The 21,070-nt window shown below is 48.1% G+C and overlaps 1 protein-coding gene across 1 annotated transcript in view; it reads left to right on the top strand.

Annotated features, from left to right (window-relative positions):
* Nucleotides 1–21,070, top strand: part of VIT (vitrin) — a 125,222-nt gene that overhangs the window by 73,501 nt on the left and 30,651 nt on the right. The window contains exons 7-9 of the mRNA XM_028497146.2: nucleotides 6,614–6,805; nucleotides 18,651–18,695; nucleotides 20,202–20,264. Of these exons, the coding sequence (XP_028352947.1) occupies nucleotides 6,614–6,805; nucleotides 18,651–18,695; nucleotides 20,202–20,264 (300 nt within the window). The remainder of the gene's footprint in view (nucleotides 1–6,613; nucleotides 6,806–18,650; nucleotides 18,696–20,201; nucleotides 20,265–21,070) is intronic.

Here is a 21,070-nt window from a genome sequence, read left to right on the forward strand (position 1 = left end):
AGCCTGTGCTCCGCAACGGGAGAGGCCACGACAGAGGGAGGCCTGCATACCACAAAAAAAAAAAAAAAAAAAAAAAAAAAGCTACCATTTATTGAGCTTTCTCTGTGTGCCAGGCACTGTTCCAAGAGTTTTATCTGATTATTGTATTTATTCACCCCAACAATACCATGGGTATGTACTGTTCTTAGCCCTAATTTACAGTTTGAGGAAAATGCAGTACCAGAGAAGTTTAGTAACTTGCCCTTTGCCACACAACAAGTAAGTAGCAGAGCTTAGAATCAGATCCGGACAATCCGGCTTCAGAAACCCCTCTCTACACCATTATCCTATGTTTTCTTATGCTAATTTCAGTGTATATAAAGAATCCTGATTTGAGGTACCTTAGCATTCAAATAGGGAATGTTTTTCATTTTTCCACCCCAGTTCCTCTCCAACTATATCTTTAATGACTTCTTAATTATTCCAGTTATCTAGACCTGTTTTTGTTTGTTTGTTTGTTTTATTGCAAGGAACCACCTGTCCCGTAACCCCGCCCACAAGCTGGCAGCGGGTGGTGGTGCCCTGTGGACCATTTCTGAGATGTCACCTGTCCTCTTCTGGTGTGGGCTGGGGAAGAGGACTAGGGGACAGAGGTCTCCTTAAGTGGCTGGCCAGTTGGTGGAGGGAGAGTGTCCCTGCCCTCTCTGTTGTCTCGTCCAAGCTCTCAGTGATTTCTCAGCAGGTTTTGTGTGTGGGTATCTGGAGCCGGGGGCAGTGCTCCATTGTATCCTGGCCCCATCTCTTTCTCTGAGTTAGGGGCCCCATCCATTGGCAGCAGCTCCTTCACACAGAGTCACGGGAGTGGCTGGGGTTCTCCTCTTCCCTTTTGGGGCCTGAGGAGAACTAGGATGGGATGAGGTTGTTCGCCTTTCTTGTCCCATCTCGCCTGAACTTTGGCCTCCTGAGCCCCTCCAGCAGCACCCCTCCCCGACTTCAGGAACAGACCCCATGTTCAAGGAAGCCCTCCAGCTTCAGGGACCACATGCCAAGCACTCCCTGTTTTTCCCGTGAGAGGGAGAATACTTCTCGACTCCCAGAATACACCCCCAGACTTCCTCTTTGAGCTCCGCTCCTGCAGTGCGCCAGGTGAGCCTGTCGGTGCTGCAGCTCAGAAAGGCCAGCGGGAAACGAGGTCCTGTCCCCGCCCCCCCGACCCCGCAGGCCCCGTAGTCTTGATGAGAGATTCTCTTGAAGCCCCTTCGTCTGGCTTGGGGAGGACAAAGCGTGAAGGAAGGAAGGGAATATCCTCTTACCCTGAACACCGCTCTCCCCCAGAGGTGGCCTCGGACCCTTCCCCCTCTTCTGGTCCTGTCCCTCTGCTGACGAGCCTGGGTCAGGTGGGGTTGGCGATGGTGCAGGTTCTGCTGGGACAGCCCCACCCATGGGAAGTTCAGTGGCACCTCTCCTCATGCAGAAAGGGGGACTGGGGCCCTCTGACTTTAGTCGTAGCCAGAATCTGGACAACAGGAAGAGTCCTGCACAACCTCCTGTGACCGTAGCCATCAATCAGCAAGTGCTTTCTCTGTGTCAGACACCTGTCCTACACGGTGACCCTGAGGCAGGGTGCCGGGTCACCCCCGTTTCAGATAAGGTTCAGCCCCTGCCCAAGGGCCCCGCTCCAACCGGCCCCTACAGCACTCAAACTCTGATCGCATCCCCTCGAAGCAGGTCAAGTTGAAGGGAGAGGGGGTGGAGGGGAGAGAAAACAACTACAGCCAAATGACGACTTAGATGATAAAATCCATTGGTTTCTACATCCTCCATAGCAGAGATCGTTTTCAAAACTTCTCTATCTGCCCCAGGCACTGTGGTCCAGCTTAGCACCGCCCACCCCAGCAGGCCTGACTCACTGACGGCCAGGAGGAGTGTGGAGGAGACGGGGCGCCTTCCCATACTTTGCCGCTACGTACTTTATTTTTATTTTATTTTATTTTATTTTATGGTTTTTGGCCGCGCCGCTCGGCTTGTGGGATCTTAGTTCCCCGACCAGGGATTGAACCCGGGCCCTCAGCAGTGAATGCACACAGTCCTAACCACCGGACCGCCAGGGAATTCCCATGCTGCTACGTACATTTAAAATTAGCAAAAGCCATAGCCAGAACATCAGGCCTTGCTACCGTCATCTGTCCCCTCTACCAAAACATCTCCACCTTCGATGACACCATCACCATGTATCACTAGCGCCTCCTATCACAAGATTATCCGTGGTTGTCAGAGTCTGAAAAATTAAGTTCATTCATTCACTCACTCATTCAATAACCATGTGGTGAGCACCTGCTCTGTGGCAGGCTCTGAGCTCAGCTATAAGGATTCCAACATAGAAGGGATACTGGGGTCTCATCCAGCTTCGAGATTAGAGGAACCCCTCTTTCAAGTGACAGTCCCACCATGGAGTGAGTTTCACCAATTCAAATAAAAAATTCCAATGAGAACCGTAAAAGGGTGGTTCCCTTTGTTGCTACTCTTCCTTCAGTGATCAAATTCCTTTAGAAATGGAAGGAAGCAGAAGAAATGAAGATGTGAGGGCCAGCAGCTGCTCAGGTCCTGGCATGCCCCTGGCAAGACGCTTCCTGATCTCTCCAAGAATGTGAGTGAACAGGTAAATCAGGTTAGGACGACCCCCCAAAGCATAACAACCCTCTTTCATGGGAAATTATCTCACTCACAAAATAGGATGCATCTTGCTTTGCCGTGTGCAGCTCCTACTAAGAAAACACATTCCTGAGATGTAAACGCTGTTCCCAAGGCAGTTAGCAACCATTAAACAGGCAGCTGGTATTTGGCTGGAGTCTCAAGCTACTCTGAGCTCAATAAAAACAGGTAAGTGTCGATTTGTAGAAGTTCCCCCAAAGCTGAGAAGGCACACTGCCGGCACCGCAACGAGAGAAGGGAAAGTAAATCTTTACTCTTGCTGAGCAAGAGTGTCACAAAAAATCCCCTCCTGACTCCCCTTGCCCTGGAAGAAAATCAAGCCCAAGTTTATTGTAATAAGTTTGACTGTTCAGGGACCTTCTGCCCTCACTGCCAACACCCTCCAAGGCCACCCCTTCACCCTGTCTTGGGAGTAAGATTACTTCCACCAGAACTCTGGAGACCTCAGGCCACCCTCTGAGGGGAACCACATTCAGGAATCTTGAAGTGACTCACGACTTTTACTTTGTTCCCCTTTTGTGGGAAAAAGTATGGAACTTAGCATCAAACAAACGCGGGTCCAAATCCTGGCTCCGCTACCTGCTGTCCGTGTGACCTGAGACTCGTTTCTTGACCTCTTGGAGAATCTGTCCCTTGTCTTAAAAATGGGAAGAGTTGGATCACTTTCAGGATTGTGATTAATATCACATGTGAATGCTTCTGTGAAAGAGGTGCATAGTAGATGCTCAGTGAATATTAAGTTTCCTGCCCTCATGCAGAGCCCTGAGGCGTGTTATAAGTTCTCACGGGAAGAGCCAAATCCTTCCCTGTCGCTCTGACCCCAAGGTGTTGCTGCTCAACTGGTTTCAATTTCCTTCAGTCACCTCACATTTGACACCTACTGAAAGCACTGTTTTCCACGGGGCGGGGAGAGGGAGGCATATCAGATGGTGTCAGCAGCTGTCATTTATCGAAGGCCCACCATGTGCCAAGCACTGCGTGTCCCCCTTACAGACATGACCTCTACCTGCGACAACAGTGCCCCAAGTAGGTCTGACCGTCCCCATTTTCCAGCAAAGGGAGCCAGGCTCAGAAAGCCGAAGAAAGCCTAGTGGCCAGGCTGGCTCTGGCTGTGGTTCTCAAATCAGATTTCCAAGGCCCAGCCCCCATCAGTGAATCCGAATCTCTGTGAATAGGGCCCTGGATCGCCTCCACTGTGATCCCAATGAGGACCAGGTGTAGGAAGCTGGGAGGCCCTCTTGGCGCTGTTGAGAAGGTGGTTGTCTGGAGCTGTTCTTGACCTCGTCCAAAGAGTAATACGTTAAGGGTCTAGGGGAAGTTTTGGAATGTTTTCCCATGAAAATCGTTGAAAAAAGACCAAACTTCCATGTATCTGAGGTTGTACGAAGAAACTATTCTGGTGGTTTTATTTCAAATTGCTCAAAAAGAACCTGGTCCCGTGAAGAATTCACTTTGGGTCACATCAGGCATTATGCTCAGCAAGGAACTGGAAGCATTGGGGTAGAGTATCTTCTCCATTTCCCTCTTAAAGACAGTTATATTCTGTGAAGGAGAGCAGGCAAAAATGACTAGGTCTCGTGTGGAAGATAGTGGAAGACCGGGGATTTGGCTCTGTTGGTTTAATTTATGATGTGCTTGAAAACATCTGTGTTCTAAGCAAGTAACATAAATGGCTGCCCTTAGGATATTTAATCTGCTCTCTAGCAAAGCAATACCAGCAAAGGCAAACTGGGGGGGTTCAGAAACCTCAGCAATAGCCACTGGTGTGAGAAAAAGATAATCGAGATCCTCCATAGCCAATGAGTTTAAAGTGGCAAAAATATTGACTATTTCCAAGTAGAAGTTTTGTTTTTAATTTAATTAATTGCGGTTTAATTAATACTTTGCAAGTAAAATGGACTGTCAGTTTATTTATATATTTCTCTCCAAGTTAGTAATTATATCCTATTTCAAAAAATAATACAAGTGATTCTATTAAATGGCTTTTCCCTGTGTGAACCTGGGCCTGCATCTCCCGAAAGAGGCATTACTGCCTGGTAGCATTTACCAGAGGGTATAACAGAAGAGTACTTTAGAGAAATTAGAAACTTCCCTAGGACTTGTTATGAAAGCTCAATTCCTTTAGAGTAATGGAAATGTCATAAATCACACTAGTTTTGCCCAAGGATGGCGTGAAGACTGGCTGAACCCCCGAGGCCTCTGCCAGCTCTTTAGCAATCTGTCAGGCACAGTCTCCAGGTGGCTTTAAAGGCAACCAACTGTTAGCAAACATCAGGGTAAATGAGGGATCCACTTCCTGCCTTGCCGGGCTAACGCCTGCAAGAGCAGACAGGATGGCCGAACTCCAACCCAATCCCAGGACGCTGTGTGCTGACCCGCTCTCCCACAGGAGGTAATAGCAGCAGGGTGGGGAAATGAGCAGGTGCCAGTGCTGAGCAGTGGGTCTAAAATACCCGACGCCACCTCACATTTGTCTGCATGGCTGGACAGGGCTGTGGTCTGACGCTGCCCAGCATGCCGTACAATGTCAAAGAGGAGGTTTGGGGGTTCCCATGAAGAGTGCAGCTCCTTCTATCTCAGATGCTACCCGCCCCCTTGGCCTGCTGTTCTGTGACCAAAGACGCTTCATCCCTAAGCAGAGTTAAGGCCAGAGCTGGGGTGCTGTCATAGGCTGAAAAACGACCCCCGAAAACATATCCATGTCCTAATCCCTGGAACCTGTGACTGTTTTCTTATATGGCAAAAAAGGGGAGTGGAGAGGAAGGCAGGGGGGGCTTTGCTGGTGTGATTAAGTTAAGGATCTTTAGATGGGGAGGTTATCCAGGATTGTCTGGGGGCAGGGTTGTGGAGGAGACTAAATGCAATCACATGTATCCTTAAAAGAGGGAAGCAGAGGGAGATTTGACACACACAGAGGAGAAGGCCACATGGAGATGAAGCAGAGGGAGAACTGAAGATGCTGGCCTTGAAGACTGCAGGGCCACAAGCCAAGGAGTGCCAGCAGCCACCAGGAAATGGAAGAGACAGGGAGCAGATTCTACCCTGGAGCCTCTGGAGGGAGCTCAGTCCAGTGACACTGATTTCCAACTTTCAGCCTCCAGAACTGTGAGAGGATAAATTTTTTAAGCCACTGAGCACATGGTAATTTGTTAGCATCCCCAGGAAACTAATAGAGATGCACAGGTGTAGAGGTTGGCCTACCTGCCACGGGTGCAGCAGACACAAGTGACTGGTGGCTGTTGTTCCCTCCCAGGGCTGCGGTGCCGTTCACTTTGGAGACCATGTTTTGTCTCCTTCCGGCGCAGACCCACGGTTCTCAATACAACGCCAAGGCCCAGTGGGCCCCTTGTCCCCATGCCCTCAACCTAACAAACTCAGACTCGTTTAAAATTATGGAAACAATCTAAATCATCACACGGGGATGAAAAGCACAATTCAGAAGAAGCATCTAGATGGTCCTTACCATCTAATTAGTTCCGATACCCCATTTTATAGATGAGGAAACTGGGGTCCGGAGGAGTTAGTCGGCCAGTCATGAACCACATCTAAACTAGAACATCTAAGACACGTTGTCTAAAATAGTGAAAGCCCTGAAAGTACGCCCTATCCCCAGGCCAACACTAACTGAAACAGCAAAAAAATACGTTCATGAACCATTGCTTCTGGTGTATGGAAAATTAATTTGACAGTTAATCATGTTTGGCCTTGTCTATGTTAATGTTGTTTTGAGCTGTCTTTTAAGTATTTTGTTATTTCATCTTTGGTTTGTTTATTGGCTTATTCCTCCGTCCAGATTGTACATTCCTCCACAGCAGCTAGCACAGGACTTTGCTCCTAGCTAGTGTTCAAGAAATATTTATTTCTGCCCCGAAGAGCCTACCGTCTGTTTTGTAAGACCCAGTGTAATTCCACTTTCTTACAGGTGAGACCACAGAAGCCTGTCAGAGCCCATCAGTTCCAGGGACAACCGCACAGCCAGTCCCCCTGATGCAAGTACTGGGGACCACCGCAGTTGAAGGCACCCATACCACCTTGCCAAAGCCGCCCCCATCTGCAGGCTCTACCACCAGCAGCCTCAGACCACAGCCCGTGGGCCAGAGAAGCCGGGAGCTGGGTCAGTAGGTAGACTGTGTGTTGCCATGTGCTAGAAGAGTGGAAGACTGGGTTTTTTAAGTTAGTAGCTCTGTCTGAATGCCTGTGTATGAGCCCATCTCCCACCTTTTAAGCTGGGCGAGGGGAGAGCGCCAGAGACCTGGGCCAGGGGTGTGTGTCATGCCCTCCCAGATTCAAGGGGTAAACCTGAGCCCAGTAATAATTCAGGACCAAGCTAAAAGCTAAGCAAACTATGTAGAAGCGACTTAATATAGATTTGAAAATAGGTCTGTTGTTAATCGTACTTGGGAATGTAGGATATGACGTGAAACTTTCCCATTGCAAAATCCCCGTTTCTCCAAAAGCTCAGTTGAAGGGATAATAGATTTCTATGTAAACACTGTTGGGTTTTGTTTTGTTTTAAGGGACAAACTGAATACTCCTGGAAGTCTTCAAATATTAGAAGCAAACAAAACAAAAAGAATCCCTTTAGGAAAAGCCAGATAGCTCAAGTTTTTATTCCTTTTCCGATTGCTTTTGGTCTGCCCGCTTGTATCCATTTCTTAAATCATGTTTTAGGTTTTACCAAAGTCCAGTTTATAGACTTAATCTCAGTATTACATCAAATACGACCTTAGGAGCCCATTTGATAATCCAAACACCCGTTTTACACAGGCTTCTACACCAGGCTTCCTGGGCAATGAGCACCTATCCCGGCTCTAAAGGTCTTCTGGCAAGAGGGCGGGAAAGTCCACGGCGGGAATTGTTGTCTCAGCTACTTTTTCCAAATATTTCCCACCTGGTGCCACTTTTTCCTCCCAGGAGGAAGTGCCCAGGACTCGTTCTTTCAGCCTCACCTCCAGCTTCCTAACATCAGTGCCTTGTAGCACGACCCCTTCCCCGCCTTCCATGTCAGAGCCCAGCTCTCTTCTATTCAACAAATCCAAACACTTTCAATGTGCAAGACATTCTTCTAAGCACCTGGCAAATATTAACCTATTAAATCCTCAGAACAACCTTAGAAAGTAGATACATTACTTCTAATGTGACTAATTCATCGTGCTGAGGAGGCAACCAAGGCGTAGGTCAGTGAGGCAAGTGGTCCGCAGCCACACAGCTGGGAAGCAGCAGAGCCGCGATTCACGCCCAGCAGCCGGCTCTCCGTGAATCCCCTTGCACCCTGCCATAAACGAACACCCGAGGCACTAACGATGCAGCACAGAATCAGGGGCCTGACCTGCCTTGACGTCAGTGGGGTGACAAGATTCGAGGGTCTTAGACACAGCCAATTCCCGCTGTGATCGGTAAGCAACAGTAACAGAACGCACAGCCCCTTCTCTCCCTGTGCCAGGCACCCTGTATGCATGACTCATGGAAGAAGCTATAATATAAAGTCCCCAAATAAAAAATACCATACAAATAATTTCTGAAATATATTAGACACTCCCCCACCAACGTGGTTCTTTCAAAGACTTTTGAGTAGCTGAGTGAGTGGGTGTCTCCTTAGAGGATGTCAGTTTTTACATAACACATATAATTAAGCCCGGGGCATATTTATTTGGCTACACCAGGAGCTTGGAAATCCTGTTACAAGTTGGGCCTGTGCTTATGGAAAACCTCAAGCAACTGGAAGCAGTGGCCCCCAGCCTGGCAAAGCTTCCTTCCTTATTCCTGGCCTGGGGACAGGAGCTTTGGGCAGCAGCCTCGCAGCCCATCAGCGTGCTTCATCCTGGTCCAGCACCCACCTCCATGCTGCCCCACAGACTGCTAGACAAATATTCAGGGCAAGCGCTCCGTGCAGCCTGTGCCCTAATTGCTAAGAAAGGAGCCAGACTGGGGAGGGAGGAAGAGAAGACTTTTTAAAATGTGTCTGGCCTACTCAGAGGATTTTCTGTAGGAATGAAGAAGAGTGAAGATTGATGTTTGAATGCCTATGTTTTTTTTTAAAAATAACAGCCTTATTGAGATACTTTTCACCTACCATACAATTCACCCATTTAAAGTGCACAGTTCAATGGTTTCCAGTATACTCACAGGGTTGTGCCACCATCACCACAGTCAGTTCTAGAACATTTTCGTCACCCCTAAAAGAATCCCCACATCCACTGATGGTCACTCACCGTGTCCCCTTAAGCCTTCCCTCCCCCAGCCCCGGATAACCACCAGTCTACTTTCGTGAATGCCTGTTCTAGTGCTTGGCTACAGATATTCGCTGTGCTATTTTAGCCCAACCATATTAAATAATATTTAATATATAGATAACTTCTTTATTTCTTCAAATAGCTGAAAATATTCTGTTAATTATGAGAGCGACTCTTGCTGATGGACAAGCAAGTTGCTGTTGACGCATTTATGAAGCGGTTTTTTCCTTTCATATACGTGACTATAGTCAAAAGATTCTAGAAGGGATTGTAGATGGGGCGTGCAAGCAAAACCTGATCCATTTATTCATTCAAAACCACTTCTTGGGTGCCCACTGTGTGTCAGGCACCATTTCAGGGTCTTGGGCTACGTCGGTGAACACATTCCACCAAGATCCCTGCAGCAGGACACCTGAGAAGTGTGAGCTGGAATAGGAACAGCCTGCATTTGGGGGTCTATGAGTCGTCTTTGCTCTATGAAGAGGTAAAGATGCCCTTTCAGACAGGACACAGGAACTTGGAGGGAGTCCAGGAAAGAATAGAAACTTTGTAGCAGGAAAAGCAAGGGGCTCCCCCAGCCCTAGCCCACGAAGAGGAGCTGATATAGGTGGCAGGCCTCCAAGGAAGATGGGACTGGACACCAAGGCCACTTCATGGCCCCTTAACTGCCCCACAGATGTGCAAACCTAACAAGGCAGAGAGGAGCACGGGACAAGTCAAGGCTGGGGCTCCGGGAGCCAAGAGCCAGAGTGACAGAGACCTCCCACAGGGCAGAGGCGAGGCTGTTCAAGGACTACCTCGGCACCCAGCGGAGCCAGGAGGTCTCAGTGCTGCATCCCGGGGCCAGAGGGGGCAGCCTGGAGAATGAGGTCCACAGCTATGCTGCGCAAAGAGTTCTGGAAAAGATGGAGAATGCCTCAGGCCCAGCTGCAGGGCCTGCTGAATCTACCACGGGCTTGGAAGGTGGAACGTGGCTTCGCCTGACATTGTTTTCCTGGTCTGGTTCGTCTCAAGAAGTGCCGTGGTTGCCTCCGCTGATCTAACGTATCATCAGAATGTCCACCTTGAAGGGTAAACCAGGGAGGGGAGCAGAGCGCTACCCAGTGGCAAGGCATGGTGATGCACCTTTCTACTCCATGCCACCCCCTGACCAAAGGTAGCTAAGGAGAAGGAAGTGGTGAAACCTGGGACAGGAAGGAACCAGCATCTACAACTGCCCATCCCTTCCACGTGCAGTTTCGCTTCTCACCAACATGTATCTCATCTCTGAATGTTTATCTTCCTTAAGGTGTCAGGAGAAGGTTTTTCTTAAAATCCAGTCTCACAAAATAGTAAGACAAATACTCCAAAAGAAAAATGGGTGAAGGCCATGACCAGGCAGGCCACGGAAGAACGATCAATGGCCAATAAATAAAACAGAAGGTGTTCAACTTCACCAGGAGCCAAATAAATGCAAAGTAAACAGTAAGATGTCATTTTTCACCAATTAACATTGGAAATTGATAAAACACAGTTTGGGCCCGAGTATGGAGAAATGACTCAGCATTTGCACTTACAGGAATATATCCCAAGGTAATTATCAGCCAAAGTCAAAAGAAGCCTGGACACAGATGTTGTTCATGATAGAAATATAGACGGAGACGGTTTAATCATCCATTGTCAGAACAGTTAAAGAAATTACTATACAGCTATTAAAATATGTGCACTTACTGACAGAAGATTGGTCTGTGACAGGTTGTTAAGTCAAAGAAGCAGGCTACAAAACAGGATGGGTACCAATCTCATGTTTTATAATTATGTTTTTGCACATGAGAACATGTGCATAGAAAAAGGGATAGGGGGCTTCCCTGGTGGCGCCGTGGTTAAGAATCCGCCTGCCAATGCAGGGGACACGGGTTCGAGCCCTGGTCGGGGAAGATCCTACATGCCGTGGAGCAACTAAGCCCATGCGCCACAACTACTGAGCCTGCGCTCTAGAGCCCGCAAGCCACAACTAATGAGCCCACGTGCCACAATTACTGAAGCCGACGTGCATAGAGCCCGTGCTCCGCAACAAGAGAAGCCACCGCAATGAGAAGCCCGTGCACCGCAACAGAGTAGCCCCCACTCGCTGCAACTAGAGAAAGCCCGCGCGCAGCAACAAAGACCCAACGCAGACAAAAGTAAATAAATAAAATTTAAAAAAAAGAAAAAGGGATAGAACACTATATACCAAAATTGTAAACCAGCCACTGCTGCATAGAGGGATTGCAGATGATTCCTTACTACCCATAGTGTATATTTTGACAGTCAGCCTGTGTTCGCTTTATAATTAGAAAACAGAGCTATTTTGAGTTTGTGTCCAAATAATTGGAATGAAGACAAAGGGAGTGAAAAGTTATGGCAGACAGATTTGATTCTAAGAAAAACTGATATTTTCCCATGACCTCTTATCTCTTCCTTTCCATGAAACTTGGTTCTTTTTTCCCTCAGCTGCTTTTTATGTGGTCCCCTTTCCCCAAAAATGGACTTTGCATCTCTCTTTACAGAATCTCCCATCTCCCTTCTCCCTTTTAAAGCCTTGCTACAGAAAAATTGCCCAGTGAATAATGAATGCTGAAGTGTATTTGATTCTCCCACAGAGTAATTAAGGATAACCCATTGTGTACCCTTAAAAATGACTGAAAGCTAATGCTATTTGCATCAATACCATGTTAATGCAGTTTAAGCAAATTGCTAAATGTTAAGTGACATTTCTATTGAAGGATTACTTTAACCCCCTCAGGAGTGGCACAGCTGAATTATTGTAAGAATAATGAAGTATAAAGAAATATGGCACTTTAGTAAAAGATGCTTACTTTGACAGTTGTGAAGTACAAGGGTTACTGTTACCCGGAATTTTCAGTTAGTGTTTTGAGTTAAATACATTTTTTTTTTTTTTTTTTCTATTTCAATGCCTCCTCCAGGGCAGGTTCAGACCACCCAAGGACAAACTTTACCTTGGTTCTGACCTTGGTAATGTCTTGCTAGGATGGATCAAGGAAAGAACGAGAACAGTTCAATTAAAATTCATGCTCTGACCAGTCAAATGTTATTACAGACTTCTGGTCCACTACCACCTACACTAACAGCCAAAATAGCCCCTGAACTAATCCAGGTAAGAACCTGAACTCACCTTTCTAGCTACTGACGAAAGTTAAGCTTGTTTACATGGGGTTTGTCTTTCCAAATCCTTGTCATTTGACTCAGATTTGGACAGAAAGCATTAAACCAGATATGCCAACAAAAGATACTGCTCAAGGGCCCAACTTGTAAGGAAAGTAAGGAAGCCCTTAAATAAGCAAAGCTTTCACAATCGCCATTCCCCAGGGGCAATTTTGTGGAGGTTGTGATAGAAATTCCTAAGGATTCAGTAACTAGGCTCTTACAAACCTGAAAAGGGATACTCTCTCGGGTTTACACTTGAGGAACAAGGGTCAAAGAAAGAGAGAAATTTTTATCATTTCCCAGGAAAGGGCCGAGCCAATTTTGCCTGAGTAGTTCTGTGATATGGGGAACAGAAATACATTCTCTCTCCAGGAATTCTCCTATGAATTACGACACTCCCTGGCTCCCCTTTCTTCACTTCTGTGTGCATCTCCTCAAGGTCTGGCCCAAGAACTGGGAATGCAGAAAGAAGAAACAAGTTCTCCTCTCTGAGACGCTGTTGAGGCCTGCAGAGATGAGAAAGAAAAATCTCACCCGGTTAGATGCTTTCCACACACTCTGCTTGGGGCCTGGGCCATGAGTTGACAGACTTGAGAGAGACAATTTCCTTTGTAGCCTTGGGGCACTAGGAACAAGAAGAGTCCAGGCCTTTCTCTTGCTGGGGGTACCTGTCTGTCCTCCACAAGTTCAAAGAGTCCTAGAGACTGTAGGTTCTGTTTTGTTTTGATTCCAGATGGGAGTAGGGGCTCCACCGGGTCCCCTGGACAGGGCTAAGAGCTTCGATGGCTTCACAATTGCACCTCTGGCAACGTACATGCTGCTGTTCAGGACAAAGGGCTTAAGGATCAGATCGCTGGGCAGGTCAAGGACTCCAAGGCCATTTTAGACCCTAACAGGCCCGTGGGACAGTTCAGGCAGCCAAGCCCGGGGCACTGCTTCCTCTAGTGCCCTTGGCCAGGATCTGTGCGTCCTCTGCAACCCCCAAAAGTAGAGCCAACCACAGAAAGCTTGGCTGACTTCCAAGGCACTTTCATCAGGGGGCAAAATAAGAGAAAGCAGACTGCTGGTTGCATGTAAATCAACTGACCCTGTGTAATCCCCCCGGGGATCCAAGGGCAGGATTCTCCGGAGCTGCTTTCCAGAAACCTGGCGAGGCTGCCCACTGCTTGCCGTCCCTGCTCTGCTGCGCTTAACAAACACCTTCTCCCCGCACCCGCTGGCCTCTGCAGCTCACCTCCAGGTCATGCCAAGTTGTTTGAACTCTAGTGAGCGTCTATTTGCTCTGTCCGTCCTCAGTGTGCCGAGAGTATGTCTCTGCCAGTCCAGACACCCAAGGGCTGTCAGGGGTTTGGGTGGGATGGAGAGGCACCCCCCGTGCCATCCCAGGACCCGCCTCCGGGACATAGAGCAAAGACCCGGACACACGTCGCCAATCAGACTCGGCTTGGGGGATGCTGGCAACAAGGCGCTTATTTGACCTCCAGCTCGTGTTCTTTCCTGCCCAGCAACACAAGGCCGTGTGGAGCATTTGATCCCCCTCCCTTTTTATAACCCTTCATAACCTTCCCCCTGGGTCCGTAGCTCTGAAACTCCCTTTCTCCTCCGTTCTCTCCACGCTCCAGTAATTAACGAAAGCTCTACCTCGTGGACCGCACTGATGCTCCCAGCTCCTTTCTTACCCTCAAATCCTACCCCTTTCTGCGGCTCCTCCCCCTCCACCGTCACCCCTGCAGCTTTGCTCTGAGCGCCCCGGACCCTCCCGCGGACCCCCGCGTGCCCCTGCCTTGGGGCCCCTCCTCCCCCAAGGCACACAGGCCTGGACAGTGGCGAAGCCCCCCGCGCGCGGGGGAGCACTCGCACGCGGGGTCTTAGCTACTCTTCGACGGGCTCTCACTTCCCACGTAATCCTGCATTTCAGACAAGTCACCCAATTCCTCGGCTAGAAAATCAGCAGATCGTAGAATTGGAAAGAATTGTATAAAGGGCCTCTGATCTAATTTCCCACCAAACAAATGCATCCCTTATGGCATGCATGACAGAGACTTTGCCCTGCGTAGGATAACTTCCCAGTCCCACTGTTAGACATACTATCTAGAACTTAAGCCCGCTGCTCCTAATTTTTCTAAACTAGTACTTCTCAAAGTGTGGTCCGGGGACCAGCTTTCAGGCCTTCTGTGAGGCCCTCACTTCTCTGCGTACATAACTGTGGGAGGCCAGATTTTCTTCATACCCTTCAACAAAAATGAGATTTCACCACAGATTGACTGCAGGAACTGACATCAGATTATAGCTGCCTTCTATTATGTCAGACACTGAAGCAATGCGCCACGCTTCTCATTGAATGCTTTTGTTTCAGAAAAGTTATTTTTCATAAAAAATGTTAGACTAGATAGGTCTATTGTTATTTTTAAGTGAATAAATAGTGAAATAGATGGATAGTTAATACTCTGTTTCAGATGAGAGGATGCACAGTTTTAATTTCTAATATGAGAAAAATCAGTAGATGTAGCCAACACAAACAGAGGCTCTTTGGGGGTCTGCAATATTTTTTTTTTTTTTTTTTTTTTTTTTTTGGCCCAGCGGCCACGGCTCACGGGCCCAGCCGCTCCGCGGCATGTGGGATCCTCCCAGACCGGGGCGCGAACCCGGTTCCCCCGCATCGGCAGGCGGACGCGCAACCACTGCGCCACCAGGGAAGCCCTTCAATATTTTTAAGAGCATAAATTTGCGAGCCGTTCAAATGTATGAAAGCGGCCTTCACGTCCTCCGTTATGTCTCATCTTTTCTGGGATAAATTTCTCTCATCCCTTCAACAGGTCCTTACATGACTCAGCATCACACCCTCGAGCTAAACCACAGTCTGTCAGTGAGTGAGAACAGGGCACTCAGAGCAGGACACGATGCCTCAAGGGCTGTGCCCGGGAATTGCCTCTCGCCCTAAACACTCTCGTTCCATGAAAACATCCCACGTTCCTTGTGGGGTGGGAGGTTCTGTCTCATCATCAGCTCATCTACTGAACTGGCAATCACTCAAGTGCCCAGGGTTTTATCTCAGGTATTTCTACAGAAGCAGGTCACCCCAATCCTGTAGTCTTCCTGAATCTTAATTCTGTCATTGAATATATTAACAATCCTTCCAACTCCTCTGTCATCCACCAAATTGATTAACATGCCACCTGTCTGCCTTCCAGTCACTGATAAAATTACATCACATGGGACGGAATTTCATGAGCCCCATTAAATACCCCATCTGTGTTGAGGGCAAACCATTAACAGACCCAGGCAGCTATGTATGGACCTAATGATGTTGTCGTCGGCCTCAATATTTCATCCTCTCGTCCACGGGACACCGAACTTATGACCTCGAGTGATTCCTGCTTCCTCCTCCCACTATGCTTCCTGCCCACAGGTGTAACTTGACACGTCCCCAATTTAAGCCACCGCTTCCACTGCAGGGGAACTGTCCTTTAATTAAAAAAAAAATTTACTGAGCGTACTATATGTCAGACACTGTGCTGTTAGAACTACAAAGATGACTCAGATATTTTCAGATTCTAGAATTCTGGGGCCTCCTCCAGCCCCCATAGGCAGACCCCCGCCCCTCCTACCGGGACCCTCTGAGACGGGACTGGAGTGACTGAAGCTAAACTCAGGGACTCTTCCTTGGAACCATCCTGTTGCTGCCTGGCTTCACGGTACCATGAGCTCTGTTTGATCAGATAAGCTTCACTGGCCTGGAAACCTAACGGTGGAGTTGATGTTGTTTCCATGAGAAGAGGCTGCCAAACAAATATTCCACACGGAGTTTTGGAGGGAACCCACCTGCAAACCCGGGACTGCTGACGCATCGCCGGCGTGACGGCCCGTGCCCAGGACCTCTGACTGTCCTCGGCCTTCTCTGACAGCCCTTGTGCGTCGGGCTGCAGGCACGAGGCTCCCGTGGCACAGCTGCAGCTGCTCTCCGAGTGCCCCCATCTCACTGCAGCCAGAGAAAGTTCTCCAAGGGAAACGTGCAGCCCTCGGGGCATGAAGCCAGGCCCCCGGAAGGGAGGTGTGCAGAGTCCCCTGGCTCCAGAGGCTGCTGCCTCTCAGACGACCACCTCCTCCTAAAAGCTGCACCGGGAGTCACCAGGGAGAAGCCGGGGGGCTAAAGGGTCATCTGTGCTTCTGCCCCATAAAATTTGAGAGCCCTAAGGGCCTCCCTTAGGGGGCTCCCGCTTGGGTCCCAGGCTGGTGACTTCCAGATGTGCAGGGAACAGAAGGAACTTAACCAGTGCGAAGGTCGTCATGGATCTTAAAACAGGAATGTTCTGGGCCCTCATGCTTCGTGTGCGTTACAGGTGTAGTTCCAGGCCTAGCTTTTCTGTGGCCTCACCCAGTACCCTGAGATGCTGAAGCGACCATGACACCTCCCGTGTGATGAACAGGTGGTGATTACATGCAGGTGGAGCCTGCCTGCCTGCCTGGGCTTAATGTTCTGCTCTGCCACTCCCTGCGCGTCGGTTTCCTCACCTGTTAAGTGGGAGCATAGCTGTACCTGACGCACAGGGTTATTGTGACTTAACGGTCAGAAGGAGCTTGGTCAGTGCGTGTTCAAAATCAATACCTCTCTGAGACACTGACTGTATCTATAAGATGACCGAGCCAGGATTATCACAAAAATAATTAGTTGTTTTGTTACGAGCACCTTTTACACTTTTCAGAGTGATTTTATACACATTTACCTTCATGTGAGGCAGGGCAGGAGAAGTCCTTATGAGCTCGGCTTTACGCAGGAGAAAACTGGAGATCAGAGAAGGTAGGCGAGCCCCCCAGACCCCCAGCTAGTGTGTTGGTAGACTCAGGACGGGTCTCCTGACTTCTGTTTTCCCCACACCACGCCCTCAGACCTCAACACCAGGACACAAATGTTCTCACAAATCTACTTCTCATTACTACCAAATCCCCAAACACCAAGTCTGAGCTGTGCAAATATTTTTTCAGCCTTTGGCTTTTGGATGAAAGCGATTTGGTTCAAACTTGTCCCAAACAAATGAAAGTGGCATGGACAGAAGGACAGGCCTCCAGGACGGGAGGAAGAGGCTTGAAAATCCCTCATGTCAGAGAACTGTTTATCTCCTGCCAAAGTAATAGAGCCTCCAGCATTCTAATCTTTCCTCACACCCAAGGGTGCTGAAAGCCTTGGGCAATAACTGAGACGTCACCAGCACCTTTTTTGAAGGAAAAGGGCAAAGCGCATATTTTTACCAGTAGGTGGCGACAGAGTAATGAGGCTAAAGAAGCTGGATGGTTAAACATATACATCATAAATACTTTGAACTTGGAGATCATTCCACCCAAACTGCTAATGTTACTCAAAAAGGAACTGAGGTTCATCGAGGGCATGTGACTTGCTCAAGGCCCTACACCTGGCTAATGGCTGAGCCAAATTAAACTCAGTTCTCACCATTAACCCAGAACCTGCAAGAACACAGACTATCTTTCAAAGTAGCCTGGCATCTTTTAATCATGCACAGGAAAATATCCCTTCACTTGAGTGTGTTAATAATTGCAGTGTGCTGGAAAGCTGATGGCCTTTAAGAAATGAAACAGTTCGTTATGCTCTCAGCCTTGAGAGCTAAAGGCAAGGGGAGAGGGGAGTGAATGAGAGACAGAGAGAAACAGCCATTAGGGTGTCCTTACGAGGCTTCCTAATATGTTTGTGCTGCCTCTGAGCCCCTCCCAGCCATAATTCTCCAAAAGAGATCAGGGAGATTGGGTAAGAATCTCCCCTTCCCGACCACCGCTGCCACTTTATCAGCACTGGTTTGTGGTGAGGGGCATTAAACAGATAGGATGCCAGGTGCCACTTTGCTCTATTCTGCTTGAGGCACACCATGAGAAGCAGAGCCTCAGGAAATGAGTGTACTGCCTGCTCCCTGAAGGGGCCAGATTTGTTCTGTGTGGTTCCAAGGAAAGAAACACAAACAGATGGGTAAGGCAAATGTACCCAGAATGATGCTGGGCATATTTTGGGTGCTTATTGAGTGTGACGGGTGGATGGGTGAATGGAAGGATGGATGGATGGATGGATAAAGATTTCATATTGATACAATGAAAAGTTTTCTCAAAGTCTCAATAGTCCAAGAAGAAACGCACTACTTTGGTTGCAAATGTAATGAGTTCCCTGTCTCTGGAGGGATCCAAGCACCAGCCAGCCACTCGCTTAGGTAGAGATGTTATTGAAGCAGGTTAGGAGGTTGGTTCAAATTGAATGAGCTTTTAGGTCCCCTTGAATTCCAGGATTCCTATTATTCCGTGATTCTTGGTGCATACGGAAAGGAAGAAAAGAGTAAAGATGTTTTCGTCTTTGGCTTTAAGAGCTTTAAATGAGAAAATCCCACAGATTTCAGGTTGCTTCATCCCAAAGTCTGGTCTCATGCTCCTTTATTGACCTTTCTGCCACAGTTAGAAAACATTATCATCCTGACAGTTCACTTGAGAGCTTCTGCTGGTTTCATCTAAGTAATGAGTTTGTTTCTTTTTAATTTTGAAAATCAGGGGAAACTGAATTGTGGAAACCTGGATCGGTGCTTCTAGATGCAGGTAATTATGCAGCCCATCCTCCTGGCCGTGACTAGATCAAGATTCGTACAGCAGGTGGCACAGAGACTAAGCTCAGCTAGAGAAGGCTTTCCAACAGTGTCATCTCCGACATTAGGGTCTGGTGACCATGCAAAGGGCCCACTGAAACTCCTACAGGGAGGCCTGGGTAAGGGACAAGACTGGATCACTAAGAGGGAAGGAAATGTGAAGACAAAAAAGCAGAAGGGAGTGAGTTCCAGGCCCCCAAAATGGGTTAGACCCTCACTCCGTCTGGGAGCACACTTTGACTTCCTTCTGTTTCTTCTTCCTTCCTTGCAAATGGGATTCAGGTTTTCCGTTCACATGAATGAATGTTGTTCCCTGTTTACTACGTTAAGTGTTTGAAACTCCAACAGCAAATGCGGCCTTCTGACTCTTGGTTCAAGGGCAGATTTTGCTGGTGGGTGGGTGGGTGGGGAGATGGAGGAGAGGACTCCGGCCTCTGGACATGTATTTCTTCCCCTCCCGGAGCTCCTGGCTGAGAAATGCCATTCGTGAATTTTTTAAATGATGTGAGGAAGTGGGACGAGCAAGCTGACCTTTAATGGGAAGATGAAATCATGTGCTTTGCAAATTGGAAAAACTAACAAGCCAGGAGAAAGCACACCACAGCCAGGAGTGAGCAGAGCCCTTAGCACCTTCCTCCACTGGGGGAGACTCTCAGTGGGCGCTACCCAGCATCCCAGAAACGGGGAGACTCACTTCTGGTTGGTGCTGCAAGTTTCACTCTGCCCAAGAAATTCATTGGCCTTACCAAGCCTAAAAGGACTCGTATTTATTGTCTTTATTTCCTTATATGATATATTTGTGAACTTGGCTCCCAGGTAAACAGGTCTAAAGAAGACCCCTGAGGCTGAAATTCAACTCACATACACTCCCTCTCAAAGCCCTAAACCCTTTTGCATCTGTACTCTGGTCTCAGACTGCTGGAGGGGAAGGGAAGCATTATAGACCCTCTTATTTGTTTGAGTTGCTTGTATCTCATCTCTTCCCCTCCAGTCTACACCCAACCCCCATTAGACTGTCCTCGATCTCACTCATCTTTGTTCATCAACTCAGTCACTGAATGTTGATTGAGGACCACGGGAAAGGTTCACGTGATGAGTGAGACATGTGCCCTGACCTCAAGATTTTTAGAATTTTACAGAGGGATAATTTACACTGGCAAAGTGCTGAATGCTTTCAGATAAGGAGACTCTGGCTGTCTCCTAATGGGCAGTAGGGGACAAATCTCAAGTCTCCTGACTTCAAATGCCTGTAAGCACGCAGGGTAGTACTGTGTCTCTAGTAGGCTGTCGGTAAGCATTCATTCTTCTCTCTTAAGTTGGGGGTGTTATGGAGAAGAGCACATTTAGTAAGCCAAGCCCCCTGAGCTGAGTGTGAATATCCATTTTGTCCCCATCCCTGGGGTGAGGCCAGATGCTTCCTGTTCTTGTAAGTCACCAAAAGTTTTACTGCTCTTTCCAGGATTTGTTCCAAAAAAAGAATTAAGCACACAGTCTTTGGAGCCAGTATCCCAGGGAGATCCAAGTAAGTTAATTGACAACTAGAAACCCATAGTGGCTTTGACATCTGATCTGCTCTCTCTCCCCTCTCCCCACTCACTCCCACCCTAACCCGCCTCTCTCCTACCCTGGATCTATTTAACTCCTCTCTTCTGTCACTTTGTTCTAAGGGGAAAGGGAAGCTTTTGAAGGATTTACACTATCTATGGGCAAGAGGGGGAGAGGATCAGATGTTTAAAACATCACTATGGCAACAGGGTGGGGTGGAGTGGGGCGACAAGGCGGATGAAAGGAGGAGACTGCTTGCCAGCGAGGACAGTGGTCCAGTGGAGATGATGGTACACAGAGTTCAGAGAGGGAAGCGTAAATGGAGAGAAATGGGCAAATTCAAGAGATAGAGAATGAAGAATCTAGAGGGTTAGAGGTAGAAGTACAAGAGAGGGAGCCTTTAAAGATGATTTGGACAACTAGGGCAAATGGTGCTGCCATGAGGACCACTGGGGACCGAGCACATTGGGGCAGGAGAGTGTTTACATCTCTCATCTTCTGTAAGATGTTTATCCAGGGTTAAGCAGAGAGTTAACTACCCAGGTCTGACATTCTGAAAGGACAGCCCAGCCAGAAATTTCGAGTTGGAAGGTGATGAGCCATAGTTCAAAGCCAAAGCTGTCAGAACAGAAAATGTGACCTAGGGAGACAGGATAGAGTAAGAAGAAACAGAGGACTTAAACCTGAAGACCTTTGAGACTAACTCATTGGAAGAGAAGCCACCTGAGGATACCAGAAAGAAGGGACCAGAGAAAAGGAGGAAAACCAGGAGGGAGCTGTGTG

The sequence above is a fragment of the Physeter macrocephalus genome, chromosome 12 (assembly GCF_002837175.3).
Source record: "Physeter macrocephalus isolate SW-GA chromosome 12, ASM283717v5, whole genome shotgun sequence".
NCBI classification, from domain to species: domain Eukaryota; kingdom Metazoa; phylum Chordata; class Mammalia; order Artiodactyla; family Physeteridae; genus Physeter; species Physeter macrocephalus.